The sequence below is a fragment of the Dromaius novaehollandiae genome, chromosome 2, assembly GCF_036370855.1.
Source record: "Dromaius novaehollandiae isolate bDroNov1 chromosome 2, bDroNov1.hap1, whole genome shotgun sequence".
In the NCBI taxonomy this organism is placed as follows: domain Eukaryota; kingdom Metazoa; phylum Chordata; class Aves; order Casuariiformes; family Dromaiidae; genus Dromaius; species Dromaius novaehollandiae.
In genome coordinates this window covers 4,252,806-4,268,386 of record NC_088099.1, presented here as the reverse complement: position 1 = coordinate 4,268,386, position 15,581 = coordinate 4,252,806, and the positions used below count along the sequence as shown (strand labels likewise).

The 15,581-nt window shown below is 42.7% G+C and overlaps 1 protein-coding gene across 3 annotated transcripts in view; it reads left to right on the top strand.

Moving 5' to 3' along the window:
* Nucleotides 1-15,581, top strand: part of VIPR1 (vasoactive intestinal peptide receptor 1) — a 122,321-nt gene that overhangs the window by 25,529 nt on the left and 81,211 nt on the right. For all 3 annotated transcript variants that reach the window (XM_064505675.1, XM_026096319.2, XM_064505674.1), the window contains exon 2: nt 11,118-11,214. In XM_064505675.1, the coding sequence (XP_064361745.1) occupies nt 11,118-11,214 (97 nt within the window). The remainder of the gene's footprint in view (nt 1-11,117; nt 11,215-15,581) is intronic.

Below are 15,581 nucleotides of genomic sequence, written 5' to 3'. Positions count from 1 at the left end.
GCCTCTGGGGGAGTAGATGGTTCCTGTGTGCCTTGCTGATATTCATCTTGCTCAGTGTGCTACTGCTTCTTTCTCAGCACAGTCAATTTAAATACTTGAAGAAGCTGTTGGGAGTCTGCAAGATTGTTTTTGCCTTGGTTTCACGCTTTCTTCCCCAGAACCATATTAGGTTTCAGTAGCTTGTTTTCTTCCTTTTTTATTTTTTTCTGGCTTTTCAGCATTAATGGAGCTAATCTGCAGGACCGCACCTTCTGGGATACCCATCTGGTGTCATTGCCGTCTCCTGATTTGATGTCACCGGGCATTCAGCACCAAAGGATGCTGGAGGGGAGCCAGGAGAGATCAGGTTCTGAAAGAGGAGCTGCGGGGCAGGCAGGTGGTGCTAAGGCATGCAGGAGGGATGAAAATCCAGGCTCATTGGCTTCATGTCTCTGAAGGACAGATTAATCCTGTGTCTCTCACCATCACTATCCTGAGTCTCTTTTGCTAGACTCTCTTCATTTATAATTTACATCACTATGTTCATACTCAACCCCATTTTTAAAGCATGCTTCTACAGTTCAGTTTTTAGTATTCCTTCTTTGGAGGAAAGTTGGCAGTTTGTCTGGGCATTCACCAGAAGCATCATCATCACCTTCTAAATTATTCCTCTCTGTTCTTTTTAAGGGACTTTGCCTCCATATCCAGTTGTAGGCAAATCTGCATTGGTCATTTGCCGGCATGTGTGCACACAGGTGACAGATTCTGCACCTCCCTGCTCTTTGGAGCAACAAAAGAGCATTGTTCTCTATGAGGATGTTCAGAAAATGCCACAAGAGGTCTGTCAGAGATGGAGGCCGTGTGGAGAAGGGAATCTTCCAAGGGCTCCTTGCATCCTGTGCTGGTGAGACATGTGGAGCTGAGAACCTGCTGTGGTCCTGCAGGAGCTGTGATGGCACAAGCAGGCCTGTGTCCTCCCACTTGGGCTAAGTGTTGTGCTCACATTTGATCACACACTAATGCCTCATTCTGAATTGTGCTGCTGAGCTTCAGAGCAGGTTTTGTGTTTGAAACTCTTGCCATCAGAGTTGACAGGGGCTTGGAAATCTCTCTGGCTTTGCAGCCTAGTCTCTTCCAAGTGCTGCACAATATGAACACACCTTTACCTTGCTGAGACCTCTGAAGGGTTTTGGTTTTTTTTTTTCTTTTCTTCACCTGGGATTAGTTTAATCATCAAAATAAACAGTTTTATTTAATCTGAAAATGTTTGAGTTGAATTCGGGGGTTCTTCTGTATAATTTGAGGATAATTTGAGATATGTTGAGCAAAGAACCTCTTAGTGTTTTTCTCCTCTGCTTGGCAGCTCAAAAGCATCCCAGCTGGCTGAACTGTGACTGATTGAACTACCAGGCTTCCTGCTCCATCATTTCCAGCTGAGAGGGTTCCCTATTCTCATGGACCTTTTTGTTAGTAGCCCCCTCAATAGTTTCCTCTTCCTTTTTAGCATTGCATTTCATTCCCTAGCTATTAAAGCCAGTCATCAAGATCATCAGCTGTTCTTCCTCTGTGTAGACAAGGCTTCCCAGCTTTGTGTCATCAGCAAACAATGATTTTAGGAAATCATTCAGAAAATTCAGAAATTCAGAAAATTTTTACTGGCATCTGTCCCAGGCTGGATCCTTAAATAATACTGTTGCAAACCTCCCCGTGGCTCTGTATGTCTGCTTTCAGCCTGACCTGCCCTCTTCCCGCAAGCCACTGCCTTAGTTGCCTTCCAGTTCTTGTTTTAATCTCCACTGTCTATAGTCGCAGTCATTTCCTTTCAGCATGCCATCAGACTATTTACTGGAGTCAAGAAAGATTAGATCCTCTGATTTTCCTCTGTCCAAAAAAAACCCAGGGACATTATCAAGAAAAGCTATCAGCTTAGATTGCCCTGATTTACTTTTGATCAACCATATGTATTTTATCCCAATTTCCACTTACTGCCATGCTCTCAGTTATTCTTTCTTTCAAGTGGTATTCAAAAGTCTTGTGTACTTTTGTGCTCAGATTTACTTGCTGAGAGGTGTCTGGATCTTTTTTTCCTCTTTCTTACATATAAAAAAATTGAATTTGTTGACTTTCAGTCAGATAGTACTATTCCCACTATCCATTTTGAGCGTGTTGTCTTTTGAGTGGCTTTCACCTCATATATAACAGTTTTCATACCCTTGTTTGTGTTCACAGTCAGCTCTGTTGTTCTCAGTTACGCAAGAGAAGTCACTGTGTGTCACTATTCCACCTTGCATTAACAAACTTATGTTTTTATCTCAAAATAGTTGGAAGAGTCAGTGGACAAACGGAAAGGGATGGGGGGGCTGCATGCAAATTCACATTTGTTTGGGATATGTTTCGTTGTGTCTTTAATTTCAGCACTGTGCATAGCAATCTCACCTTTCCCCCCCCTCCCACCAGTGGCATTATTCATAATGCTGAAAGATGACTTCTGCTTAACTGAGTTGGTCTTGATAGCAGGGACGAGACTTCTAGCAATTCTCATAGGTTTTCTACCATTTCTGCTGCTCTAGACAGTTTTCTTCCCAGAAGCATCTGCCATTCTGTCCAGCTGTTCTGACCTCTCCTAAAGTCTATCTCAGATATTATCTCTCTGATTACCTTATCTGTTAGTTTCCTAACATCTAGTATTCCTAAAGTGAGACTTGAAGTGCTTCCCTTTGTCCCAGGGAACAAGGATCAGCTCCTTTCTCCCTCTTTGTTCCACCCAAATTCTCTTTTTCTCTGTTGGCTTTTTGTTGGCTGAGCCAGGTATTCTGAGGAGAACATTTAAATATTGTATACAAAGTGTGACAGCTCCTCTGACAGGGGTGGACATCCGTGTGCACTGGCACTTGAGAAGGTCTGTTAGAGACGTGCACATTTTCTTCCAAAGAGTGTGAAGTTTTTAAGTTTTTTGTGATTTCTTCTGTCTCTCTTGGGAAGGTGTTTGGGAAGACAGCCATACAAAACTGGCCTGGACTTACACATCTTGAGGGATCTTTTCTACACTGCTGGCTTGCTGGATGATTTGGGACTTTCTGCCTTGGTTTCTTCATCTGTCAAAAGAGGCTAGAGATACTTTCTTCGTAAGGCGTTTTGAAATCCATGGCCGGTGGGATCACCTGAGTGGTCTGGGTGATACAAGATTCAGTTCTGCCGTCTGAGTGCTCACATCATTTTCCACATCACTTGTGCCCTCGTTCACTTTCCCTTTCAAACAGACAAAGCAGAAACAACTTCTCTCTGTGCTTTTTCCCCAGTTGTGTTGCTAGCAGGTAAGGAATGACAAAAGTGAGGTGCCCAGCCCAATAAAGGAGAATTAATTATCTGCCTGAGTAGCTGGTTCATCACAATTTAGTTGCACAGTGGAAAGCAGCTGCAAGTTGACTTTGCTTCACCAACCAAAGGGAAGCAAAGCGATAGCTAGCAGCCAAACTGAGACAGCAAAGGCCACACAGGAAGCTAGGGAGTGAAATTTTTGCCTCCTTAAAGCCACTGTTAGACTCCATCCTGGCCAAGCCTAGCCATGCTCAAACCATAGCACCAGCTCCTGTGGGCTGCTTTGATTTGTAACACAGTTATATCTAGTGCCTGACACTTCGCTTTGTTCCTCGTTTTCACTTGACGCTCAGCCATGTATTCAGCAGCAGTGATGATGTTCAAGGTGCAGCCCCAGTCGCAGCAGCCTTGTATTCTGTGATCTTGAGGCTTTGCTGAGTGTAGTTAAGTGGAAGGTGGTGGGGCTGTCGGCTTTGTTTCAGATGTATCAGGTGGAGCCCTCAGGCTCCTGGGAAGTTATCAGTGCTCTCCTCAAATGGCAATGCTGTACGCATGCCTGGCTTAGACAGTACGTGCAAGTGTGTGTCAACTTCAATTTGTAAGATTTTCATGTGTGTCTAAAGCTCTTAGGTTCATATTACAACCATCTTAACCTGTAGCTTTAAATCCCTCTTTTCAGCAAGGAAGCATGAAAACACTTTGAATTATTCCCATGTTTTAAGTGACTTTCATACTGACCGTTCACACACACCTTTCAAAACTGTGCAGGGTGAATGCTGATAGTTTCAGGTCTTGTTTACTGTCTCCTCCAGGAATGTTAGTCCTTCCTAAAAATCTCCATCCTTAGTCAGTCCATTAAGCCCTGATAAGAATATGTGCCTCCTTATCAATTGCTCTGATATGCTGCATTCTCTGTTTGGACTATCTACCAGGTACAGTGAGGAGATCAAAGACAACTGCTGAATCTGAGGCTCCCAAATGTAAATGTAATTAGTAGCCTTCCTCTAGGAGAGCTCTGGAAAACCAGCTAATGATCTCTAGCATGTTCTGTTCTTCTAAATCAAAGCTATCTCTATCTGTCCATCATGCACATCCTTGGGTAAGGATCTCTTCAATTCCTCCCTGAATTTTCCCCATTCTTGTGAATCTTTGTTCTTCACTGCAGCAATGCTCCCTGAGGTTGTCCTAACCTAGCATTCCCTCACGTGTGTTAGGAAGTGACCTACTCTTTTGCTTCCCTCTAATCCTTAGCCAATAAAGGGAGGAATGCCCATGTCCTGATTTATTAAAGATGATAGCTCTAATGGCTCTGAGTCATTGGTGTACTCTTGAATTCCTCATTATCAGGAGGAATCCTTTATTTTGAAATGCAAGCTCGGTTTGGAGGTCATTATAGTAGACTCCTCTCTCTGGAAGACAGTTTTATTCTTCTGGCCATGCATGAAGGATCTTTTTATAGAGAGCTCTGATGCTCTCTGATAAAGGATGCCTTAGAAATCTGTAAGTAATATCCTCACCCATAGACTTGCTGATTAAATAATTTTGGATTAATTTAAAGGGAGAAGATTCATTTCTTCCCAGTCTCTGAATGTACTATAAGCAAATGTTATCTTTTGCCAACACCTTTGTATTTTGGGGGCTCTATCTTGGAGCACAGAGAACACCTCTTAGGGGCACTTTTTTCAGGATGGAAAGTGGCATATGAAGAGTAAGAAGATCACCTGGCATTGGTCCTAATGTTGGTTTAATAAAAGATGATGGAGGTATTTAAAGCCAAGAAGATTAAAACTTTATCATCGAGTGTATTATAAAAAGGCACCATGGTGACTGCTGGAAGGAGGGCAGATATCATAGCAGGGATTATTATATGCAATGTCTTGTTTCCTATGCGTTCAACATTTCGTTTCTTTATCTCCTCCTGGCTGCTCTTGGGGAAGTGATACTGAGCTTGTAGTCTTGGGCGTATAACTGTCCTTCCTTGCTTGTTTTTTTCCCCAGCCATAACAGAGGTAATATGACGTTTTGCTCCTCTGTGCCCTGAATTGTAGATATAACACTACTGATCGCAGGGTTACGGCTTCCCTGTATTTCTGCAATAGTCTGAATTGAAATCCTTCATCTGAGCTTCCTGGAAAGGAAATTCATACTTACCTACTCAAGATGATATTTTAAGGAGCTAAACGTGCTTACCCAGCCATCAGGGCCCCCTCCTACTCGATAGTGGGAATTTAGTGAAGAGCTGCCTCTCTTTTAATACACTGTGTGTTATTACTCTGGTGCCTGGGTATCGCTTCCTGCTTAAGACCCTAGTTCAGCTCTGCTTTCCAAGCTTGTCACCAAGGAGTTAAGCAACACAGCTGCTCAGCTTCCCTTTTCTTCTGGGTCTCCAAGCTCTTTGCAAAACACTCTGCACGTGTTTCCTTGATCTTCCAACCCCTCGCACAGAAAGGGGACAATCAGCCTAAATGAAGTCTCCATTCCTCCAAACTGATGGATTGATTTGGGCAAGCTGCCTTTGTTTGACAGGGCCTGCTTAGATGAGCAGGAAGAACATCTGCTTTCCTTGTCAAATGATAGATCTGTTATTGGCATGATCGTATTTGGCAGAAGCATAAAATGGAATGGTTTGAACAGCAAACTGAGAGTCAGGATACTTGGGTATTTGCCTGGACCTCTTTTATTTGGAAAAATCTCCTAGGGACATATGCTGCTACCCTCACTCTCAGAGTCCCTTACTGATGGACTACTTGCAGTGCAGTGTACATAAAACATGAGTAGGGGTCACAGTGGAATATAGACTGTCTCTGCTTAAAAAAGAAAAGGAATTTTTTTCACAAGTTATTGTGAAACTAAAGTTTCTTTACTGACCTTACGAAGGCCACACAGAGTGTTTGATGTGTTCTGAACTTGGCCTTATCTCTCAGTTTATGTCTATATTACTGGTATCTAACGCTCACTTCCCCATGCTGTCATGACATATTTGTAATGTGCTTTTTGGATCCTTAGGCAAAGGTCCTTTACTAGAACAAACAATTATAATTCTCCATAAATGATTAATGTAATCTTTTTTTGGTCAAGGCCCCGAAAGGTTTTGCAGCGCTCAGCTTTGACAGTGTTATTTTTAGAAATTGTGTTATCTATAGATAAAGATAGAAGTCCTTCCACTGGTCCACTCTCTTTGCTCATTCTTGCTCTTGAACCATAGGTTTTTTTGGCTCATTCAGAGTGTTTTTACAAATAAAACTCCATTTTCCTGAGAATGCTCAAAAGGAAGAAACTAAAAAGAAACTGAAAATCTAATTTTACAAGCTGGATGAAGCTGTCGAAGGAATCATGAGCCAAGACTGTTGCCTAAGAGGTTCCTTCAGTCCCGTGTTCATATAAATAATGAGCACAAATGGAAGACTGGACTGAAGCTCTTCTTCTGACATAGCCAGAGTAGCTTCTTTGGGTTATGCTGCTGAGTCTTGGTTCTTATCCAGAATCTATTGATGTAATTTTGCTGTTTTTTCAGCTGTCCTGACATCTTCTGAAATACCACTGAATTAGTCTGAGACCAAGGGAAAAAAAGAGCTGTCAGAACTAAGACCTACCTACAATAATGTTTTGTTTCCTTTGCTGTCCACATGGAAAGGAGTTGATAGACTTCATCTCCACCTACAGCAGTGACTATGAAGCTGTGTTGTAGAAACTGTAGGAAGGCAATGGATGCTCTTGTTTCACACTGTTTCTGCCCTCCTATAGCTTCCAGAAAAGTATCTTGATTCAGATAGCTAGCAGAAATGTCCCCAAGTGTCATTGCCCTGTAGGCTCTGTGAGCTGAACAGAAATGAGTGAGGGATATAATGTTTTCTACAGGCTTTTCTGTTCTACTCCTTTCCTGTTTGCCTCCAAATCCAGTTATCACTGTGGTAGCTCTGGTAACCAAGGCCAAGCCTCTCTGCTGGAGTCTCAGTGAGCTCCAGGAATACTCTGGGATTGAGGGCCAGAGAGGTGCCGAAGCCCATGTTACTTCTTGGGGGCCCATGTTCCTGTGTGCCTATGGCTGTGGCATCACTGTGGATCCCATCTGCCTTTGAGGAGTTGCTGTATGAGCAGAGGAGTTGGCCCATGGTTAGCCCTGGTCCTGCTAAAGACAGACAGCATAGATGAGACCTGAACATTTCTGTGGCTCCTTCAGACTCTGACAATCCTTTGAATTTTATTTAATTAAAAAATGTGCACAATGGCTTGCTTTGCCAGTAGCAGACTGTGCAATAATCCTCTAACAATTGCTGGGATCCTGTGGGAAGGAAAACTCTCCTTAACAAAGACTTTGGGGATAATTCCACATGAGAGTTGCTGCGGAATTCAGAGCTACAGAAATCATGTCCAGAAAAATATTCCCTTTGTTTTTCTGCTCAGGACTTAAGAGTGACTGCAGGAAAAATGGCCCCTGACAAATCCAGCACAATTCTTACATGATACCTCATGCATTCCAGAAGAGCTTGGCAAGGGAGATTTTATTGAGTTTCAGCTAGCTACACATCCTGGATATACCCAGGAAACTGGATTACTGTTTAGTAGCAGAGGTTAATGTGAACTAACCAAAGCTGGTCACGCTTTCCCTTTATCTGCACTTTTTGGGTGGGAAACGTGAATTGGTGTAGTCTTCAGCCGCGTGTCTGTGTGCTCATCTGCCCACTGCTGTGAGGGATGCGAAAGCCCAGAACCACTGTGCTCGCCACAGGGCAAAAAAAAAAAAAGGAAAAGAACTGGAGAATAAGTGAAGTGAACTCTTACCAAGCTATCCAGAAAGTCTGCTTCAGCCTTCTCTGGAAGGAATATATCAAGAAAGGAGTGTTATTTAGCCTCTGATCCTAGTGAAAACACATCTTGGCAAGCAAAATTCCCAGCTCTACTGGAGTCTGTTCAGTCATGAGCGTTTTGTCAATTGGGAGATGAATTAAGGCAACCGAATGTGTTTCCCTATCACCATCCCACCAGCTGGACTGTTGACCTACCAACAAAAAAGCAACGCTCTCTTGTGTCCTAATCATAGTCAAAACTGTGGTTTTCCTGCTGACTCTTCTGGCCTGCAGCAACAGTGGCTGCAATATGCAGGTTGTCACGGTTATCACTGGGGAGGAAGAAAGGAGGGTTGCTGCGTTTGTCTGGGTTATTTATTTACTTATTTAGTGAATGTGCAATATGAGCCATAAATTAGAAGGCCTCAAATGCGAGTCTGACTGTTGACCTTGATTCAGTTAAAGGTCTTTAGGCATTAAATTCACATCACTAACCCTCTGCAGCTAAACAGTCGTTTTTTTAGTCTGAGCTGGTCCAATCACAGCCAGCAAAGGGGGAGGAACACCTCCAGGTCTGATGCTGGCTGGTGGTGTTGACTAGAAGGGAGGGTAAAAATTAGTTCAAACTAAATGCATAGCTTTTCTCCAGCTAAAATGAGGTGAGATACATCCCACCATAAACATAGGTATCTAGTGCTGTTTTAGAGAGCTTAGCATATCTGAGGCAGCAGGATGGGACTGGCAGATACAACGTAGGGTCTATGTGGGACCGTGCCCTCCTGGAGTGAAGGCTGTTGGCCAGGAGGGATACCCTAGGACATCTCGGTTGAGACTAGATACCTCTATTCAGGAGACTAAATCCCACCTCATTGTCCAGCTCTCTTGAAAGCAGTGGGGATTGGGCACCTAAATACTTTTTCAGTCTTTAGAGCCATCCACCTTGCTTAAAGTCTCACAGCAAGTCGGCACCAGCGTTACAAAGGCCAGATTGCCCGCGTCTTGGGGTTTTAGCTATTGGAAACTGTTTTTCCAACACCGCTTGCCTAGCACAGATGCCTTTCCTCTGGGACTGCATTGAGAAAGGCAACATTTTTAAAATTACAAATTTACAAAATGTACAAATTCACCTGACTCTGTCAAGAGCCACTTTTCAGAATGCTAACGATGCATCGGCCTCTGTTTTTTGAAAAGTGATAAAACATTTGCTCAGAAGTAAATATCGAGCTATAGAGGTAAATATGCAATCAACTAATCTAGGCTTGAATTTTTAGTGAAGGGGAGACAGCTGTGAAGTACTTGTTAATGGGCTCGGGAGAAATTTTGCTGCATAAAAATTTGTAGAATTATGTTGTGCAAGTATACAGTGCTTTGCGAATCCTGATCAAAGTTAGAGCTGTATGAATTAATTTATAAAGTGAAAACCCAAGCTATTTATATATGTGAGATGAATTTGGCAATAGTTTAAGTCCAGAGAATTTTAACTTTCCTTGGAAAAAGTCAGAATGTTTTGAAAACAGAGCATTTCAATCTTTCTTACTAAACAAGTGTTCTGGAAACCTCTCTTTTTTTAAAAAAAAAAAAAGATAACATAAAAAGGGAAGAAGCACTAGAAATTAAAACAAAATTAATCTATAGTATTTCAGATGAGCTAGAACAAAACTTTTTTAGATCTGTTTCATTTTGGAAAAAGGAAACTTTTGAGTATCAAGACATCTCCAAGTTATTAGCTGGATTAATAGGAGATGGTGAGAATAAAAGTTAATATGCTAAATTACTTTATAATTTTAATCCAAAGGGCAGCTTATATTAAACGATTCCTCCTTCAAAGGTTTGCTGGGCCTCCTGTCTTAAAAACTTGGTTGGCAAATATATGGATAGTAAAATAACTTACACATTTTCTAATGAGACGTATGAAAAGATTTCTTTTTCTTTCTGTGTTTATTGCAAATGAAAATACATGCTTTTTCCTAAATTCAGCAATAGTGAACACTGAATCAATGAGTCTGAACATGAAAATGCTGTTCCCGTGCCCCTCAGATCTGTCCCAGAAGCTCACTCAACTCATGTTTTTCCTACATTGAGGTCAACAGTGACTGCATAACCTCGAGATGGGACCGCTGCTCTCTTCACAGTGTTTCTCTTTTGCTGTCTCTTTGTGGCTGAGTTTCTAAATAGGTTTTTCCAGCTGAATGCAAATACTTTGAAAGATGAGGTGTTTCTTGTTTGGTTTCATACAGCACCTTGCAGAACGGTACCTGGATTTCTACTTGCTATTGCCATAGCAGAGAAATCAGGTATCCCCTCCAAATTGAGAGCATGTTGCTAACATTAACAAAATTATATTATGCAGCCATTTGTGTAGCTCCTGGTTCCTTTTTTGGACTACAGATTGTTATGATCCACATTTTGTGATTGAGGTAGTTCATAAAGTATGTGATGTAAGGAGTCCCCGATGAATTACCTGGGCATTTATAGACACTGTTAGATTACAAATGTAATATAATTAGATCTTACTGAGGAGAAACCGCTTGGGGGGAAAAAGTTCTGTCATTGGGAATTTCCTGCTTTTTAGCTCCCTGATTTCTTAATCTGCATCTGAGATTTCATTCTTAGCCGTTGATTTGGCTTTTTTTTTTTTTGCATTGAGTTAGCATGAGCCAGAAGGCAGACTGCATGAGCATGGAGGGAATAAACTGTGTGAGCAGAGATCCCGCTGCTCTTGGCATGAATTTTAAAGCTGCCATCTTTCTGCTCTAGATAGCTGCTGGTGTTGGGTTAGTCAAGCAGGGCTCCCAGAGAATAACGAAACAGGACTGCTCCTAGTTGTCGGAAAAAGGCAGGTTTTTCGAGGAAGGCAAGGTGGGAAATGCCGTTTTGCTGGGTTGTACTCCCTTCCCTCAAGCAAATGTAAAGTAAGGCTGTATGCACATCCCAGTTGTGCAGCGACCCGAGAGCTCGGCTGGCTGTGAATCCCCTGGAACACATCCTTGAGATGAGTTGTGCTCACTCTCTTCTTGTCTACTCTTTCTGTAGGCATCCAGCACACTTCCGGAGTGCAGCATCATGCAGGAGATTGAAGAAGAGCGCGACCAGTGCTTGGCAGAGCTTCCTGGGGATAACCAGACTTCAGGTATGGGGCAGCTCTTTTCCCTCCCTGGTCTGTGAGCCAATGTCACCCATCCTTGCATCTACCTTGACTGTGCTGTTTCTCAGTCCTTCTGCTGCAGGAGCAGGGCAGCAGATGCTGTGGCTGGATTCACTCCAGCCAATGTGGAGCCCTTGCATTGCAAGGAGTCCGTGGAGAGAAATAGGCACTTCCAAAGTGTGAATCAATTAGAAGTTTGAATAGCTCCCTGGAGATCACCCACCACTTCCTGGCTGGGAAAGCCTAGCTTAGGTGTCTCAATGTGTTCAAGCCAAGAGAGAGAGATGTCTTAACTGGAAGTGCCTTTAACCAACTCTTCCCTGGGCTCTGAAAGACTGAAATTCTCATGGGCCCTGGTTTAGTTCAGAGGAAGTTATTGCCACCTACTCCTTCTACTGAGCTGCTCTCCTATCCCCATGCCAAGGTTGTTTCTGTCCTGGAGGCAGAGCAGAGGCAGGAAGGATGTGCTCCAAGGCTGCAAGATATCCATGAGGTTGGGTCAGGTGGCTGCAAAGCCCCTCGTTGTTCATGTGACATGGAGCACACACTACCTGAGGCAGTTCTCTTGGAAGGCTTTCCAGGACCCTCATCCATCTTTTCTTCAGTGATCATGAGAGGAGGGTCGGGAGCGCGTGGTCAGTGATGCCACCATTGCTCTCCAGCCTCCCAGGGTTCCCCATCCCAGGCTCAGGCAGGAGCCGTGGTCCCTCGAGGACCCAGGCGCGGCACACCACATGTTGGCACATGGGTTTTCAGAGCAGGAGAGAGGCTATGGCAGATGGCCAAGAGGGGTGAGCTTACATGGGATGGGGTCAGAAGAGCCTGTGCTGGTGCGGTTCCCCAGTGGGCGGCCTGCACGCAGCTTGGGAGAGGGAGATTTTTGGCTCCACTGCCTAGACTCTGGAGGGCACAGAGATAAAGCTGGAGTTTGTGGTCCTGTCCCGTCCCGTCCTGTCAGCAGCGATGTTGTCAAAGCTCCAAGAGTGAGGACTGCCTCACTCTTGGGTGTTTGACCTCTCCTCCTCCAGTTGCCTCTCTCAGGTTAGAGGTCCTGGTTTTGTGAGTAAAATGGTGTAGGACCAATGATAGACCATCAGGCTCTGAAAACAAGGGGTCACATTGCTAGGGAAGGGGGTGGGAAGATGCATATCCTGCATGAAGTTTGCTTTGCACCTCTTGAAAGAGTGAAAGAAGATGTCTTCTCATCCTCTTTCACCCACTGTTGCTTTTGATTAGGCTAGACAGAAGGCTTGCTCTGCATGCTCTGTATTGATGGTAGAATAAGATTTTTGTGCCAAGCCTATCCCTGGAGACGCTTTACTGAATGCAAGGATGGCTTTTGGCCCCTGCTTTTATCTGCTAAGTTATGGTTTCCTTTGATTTGGAAAATATTTCAAATATCCTTTTACAGTTAAATAGAGCAGTTTGAAGAAATGTTCTCTTGGAATCTAGCGAAGAAGGGAAAAGTCAGGGTAGTTAAAAAACATTCATTTGAAAGTCAACTAAATGTTTTATTTAATTTTCAGGGGCATTTAAAGAAATTCAGTTAAATACAGTTACATTCAAAATGGAAGAATAAATAGTGTTAAATATTTCTTCCTGCTTTTTCAAAATGATTTTTCCTCATTCTTTTTCACATTGGAAAGTCTCAGCAGCTTAGGTCATAAATTCACCCAGGTATACTCCAAAACATCTATTTTTTCTCCACTGAATAAATGGTTGAAAATATTTTGCCTGTTTCTAATGTAGAAACATACTCAGTCGTATTTCTCGCCCTTTATATCCAAGCAGTAGCAAGTATCTAAAAATCTTTTGGGGTTGGTTTTCATACTGGAATGTTGAAATACTGTATTGAAAGGATTCTGCATTTGCACAACTCACTATCCATAGTCATTAAACTGGACTGATTCTGAAATCACGGTGGTGAGCACTGTGAAATATCTTTAGTCATCCAGAGAGTGTCTGTTACTCTTGAGTCAATGTAAGATGTCATCTGTATACGTACGCACATCCTGGGTCAAAATGGTCGGTGATGACATCGATGTGGAACAAGTGTGTGTGTGTGGACATGTTTCTCCACAGCATGTGTCCAACCAAATCTTACAGCACCAACTGTGCGGAAGGCAGATGGCGTCCGTTTGCCCCCATGCATCAGTAGGCATTTAAGAGTTAGACATCTGAATCTGAGCTAGGCGCTCACGACCTGCTTTGCAGTCAACAGAAACAGGCATCTTTAAAGAGCAATTAATCTGGCTTTTCTAATGAGTGGCTATGATACCTCCTGGTGAATCATCTTCTGAAGATGCCTGTTTTGAAAGTCATGTGGACAGCTAACTTTTAAGGGCCCAAATGGTATATATTTCCCCCTTGGAGTGTCCATGGCACAACTACGTGAGCACAAGTGGGAAGAAAAGCTGTTTTTCTTTAGTGAGGTTCCCTAACTCAATGAATGTAACTGAGCACAGCTGCAAAATAAAACTTTAGGTACAGGGTTTTTGGTGGAGAGAGATCTTGCAGCTCCCGAATTCTGAGAGCAATTACACAAAGGAGTGTTTCTGAAAAGAGAAAAATCCTAGCATACAACCTCTTTGCTAAATCTTCCAGGAAAAGCATAACTTTAACACAGTTCAGTCCCACAGAGAAGGAGAATGGAAAGTAATTGAGATTCCCTGCCATCCACAATGTAGTGCCTTGATTTATGAGCAGGTATGTGTATTGCCTTCCGCACATACAACATCCTGTTAGCGAAAAGAAAATCACTTGAGGTTTAATAACCAATTTATTATCCTTTCTAATTAAATGAGTTGAATTAAGGAAACACGCAATTTCAGTACAGTCTGGAAATAAAGCTTTGTTTAGAAGCCATTATCAATTGTATTGATCAGAGGGGATTAATCACAGATGTAATCTGATGTGTCAAATAAATTAGTCATTTATTAACCACACCTGATGGTAGCAACAAGATTGATTGCTAGCTCAGGATAAGTAGTATAAACAATATGCACTTATAAACAATAATGTCTGTTTTAACACTGCTTTGTCTTTGCAAAGCCATTCATTATAGTGAGTGTATTTACATGGAAAGCACTAAATCCATGCTTTCTTTTCAAATTAAATCTTTGCATTTTCAGAGCTGATAGTAGGTTCCGATTGCTGTTGCTGTTATGAGCAGTCCTGGATCACAGATGCTGCTTATTGACAAGACCAGAGCCTCTCTGTTCTGCGTTAGGAGCGTGTTTTAGTCTCCATGAAGTTTCCCATGTTTGAGGAGACTCAAGCAGGTATAGAGGAGAGACACAGGGGTCACAGATGGAATGGGGTGACCGTGTCTGAGGAGAAGAGGTTAGCTTTTCAGCACAAGATAGCCTGTGGAAGATGTCACTAGGAGGAAAAACAGCAGGGAAGACCAGTTTTAGGTAACTAGCCAGGATGAGCTAGCTATGAATTTGAAGTCTAGACTTTAAAGGAAGTTTCTGACCATCAGAGGATATTCAACAGCCTTGCTGGAGGAGATCTGGGGCAAGGAATTTAATTGATTTCATGATAGAGCTTGCCCAGTTTATGAAAGAGTCTTTAAGATCTGCTTGCATGTTGCACACAAGATCGGATTTCATGTGCTGGACTTCCTTTGCAATCTACTGCCCTGTTATTTTACCTCGATGCTAAGATAACTGGTAAAGATGTGCAGTGATAATTGCGATTGACTATAGAAGTGGTTTGAGACCCTGGTAGATTAAGACCTGTTTGTTGCACGCGCCAAATGAATAGCCACCACATGGGAATGACTTTCGGTGAGGGCTTTCTTTCACCTCATTTTAGGTATCTCTAATTTATTCTGGCCATGTATAGGCCAGTATAGGCCAAGTATAGGCCAAGTGTAGGCCATCTCTTTTAGGATGAGATGAATCATGTTCAGATTCTCTTGACTCTGTTGACTAGATCTTCCATAAGTACGATGGAAGTCTTGGTGAACAGCTCAAATAAATAACTGTGTTGAAAATAACCACGTTACTCGGTTGAACCTCGTCCTGTTGCTCACTGGTCTGGAGGGGACTTGGACAAATAAGGCAAAGTCCCAGTTCCATCATTACGAATGCTGAATTTGTGTGTTCACATATTGGATTGCAGAAATAGCTTTAACAGTTTTTCGCATTTCAGGTGACCAAGCTTTCACTTGGGTATTTGTTAAATAATCTTTCCAGCCCTTCGGCTGCCAAAGAGTGTTCACAGTATAATTTGTAGCATTATTTAAAAATCTTGTTAAAAATTTGTTACTGTGCAAGTGGTAGGAAACTTCCCTGTTCAATGCAGGAGATGACATATAAACTGCCTCATCTCTGTCTCAATGCAAA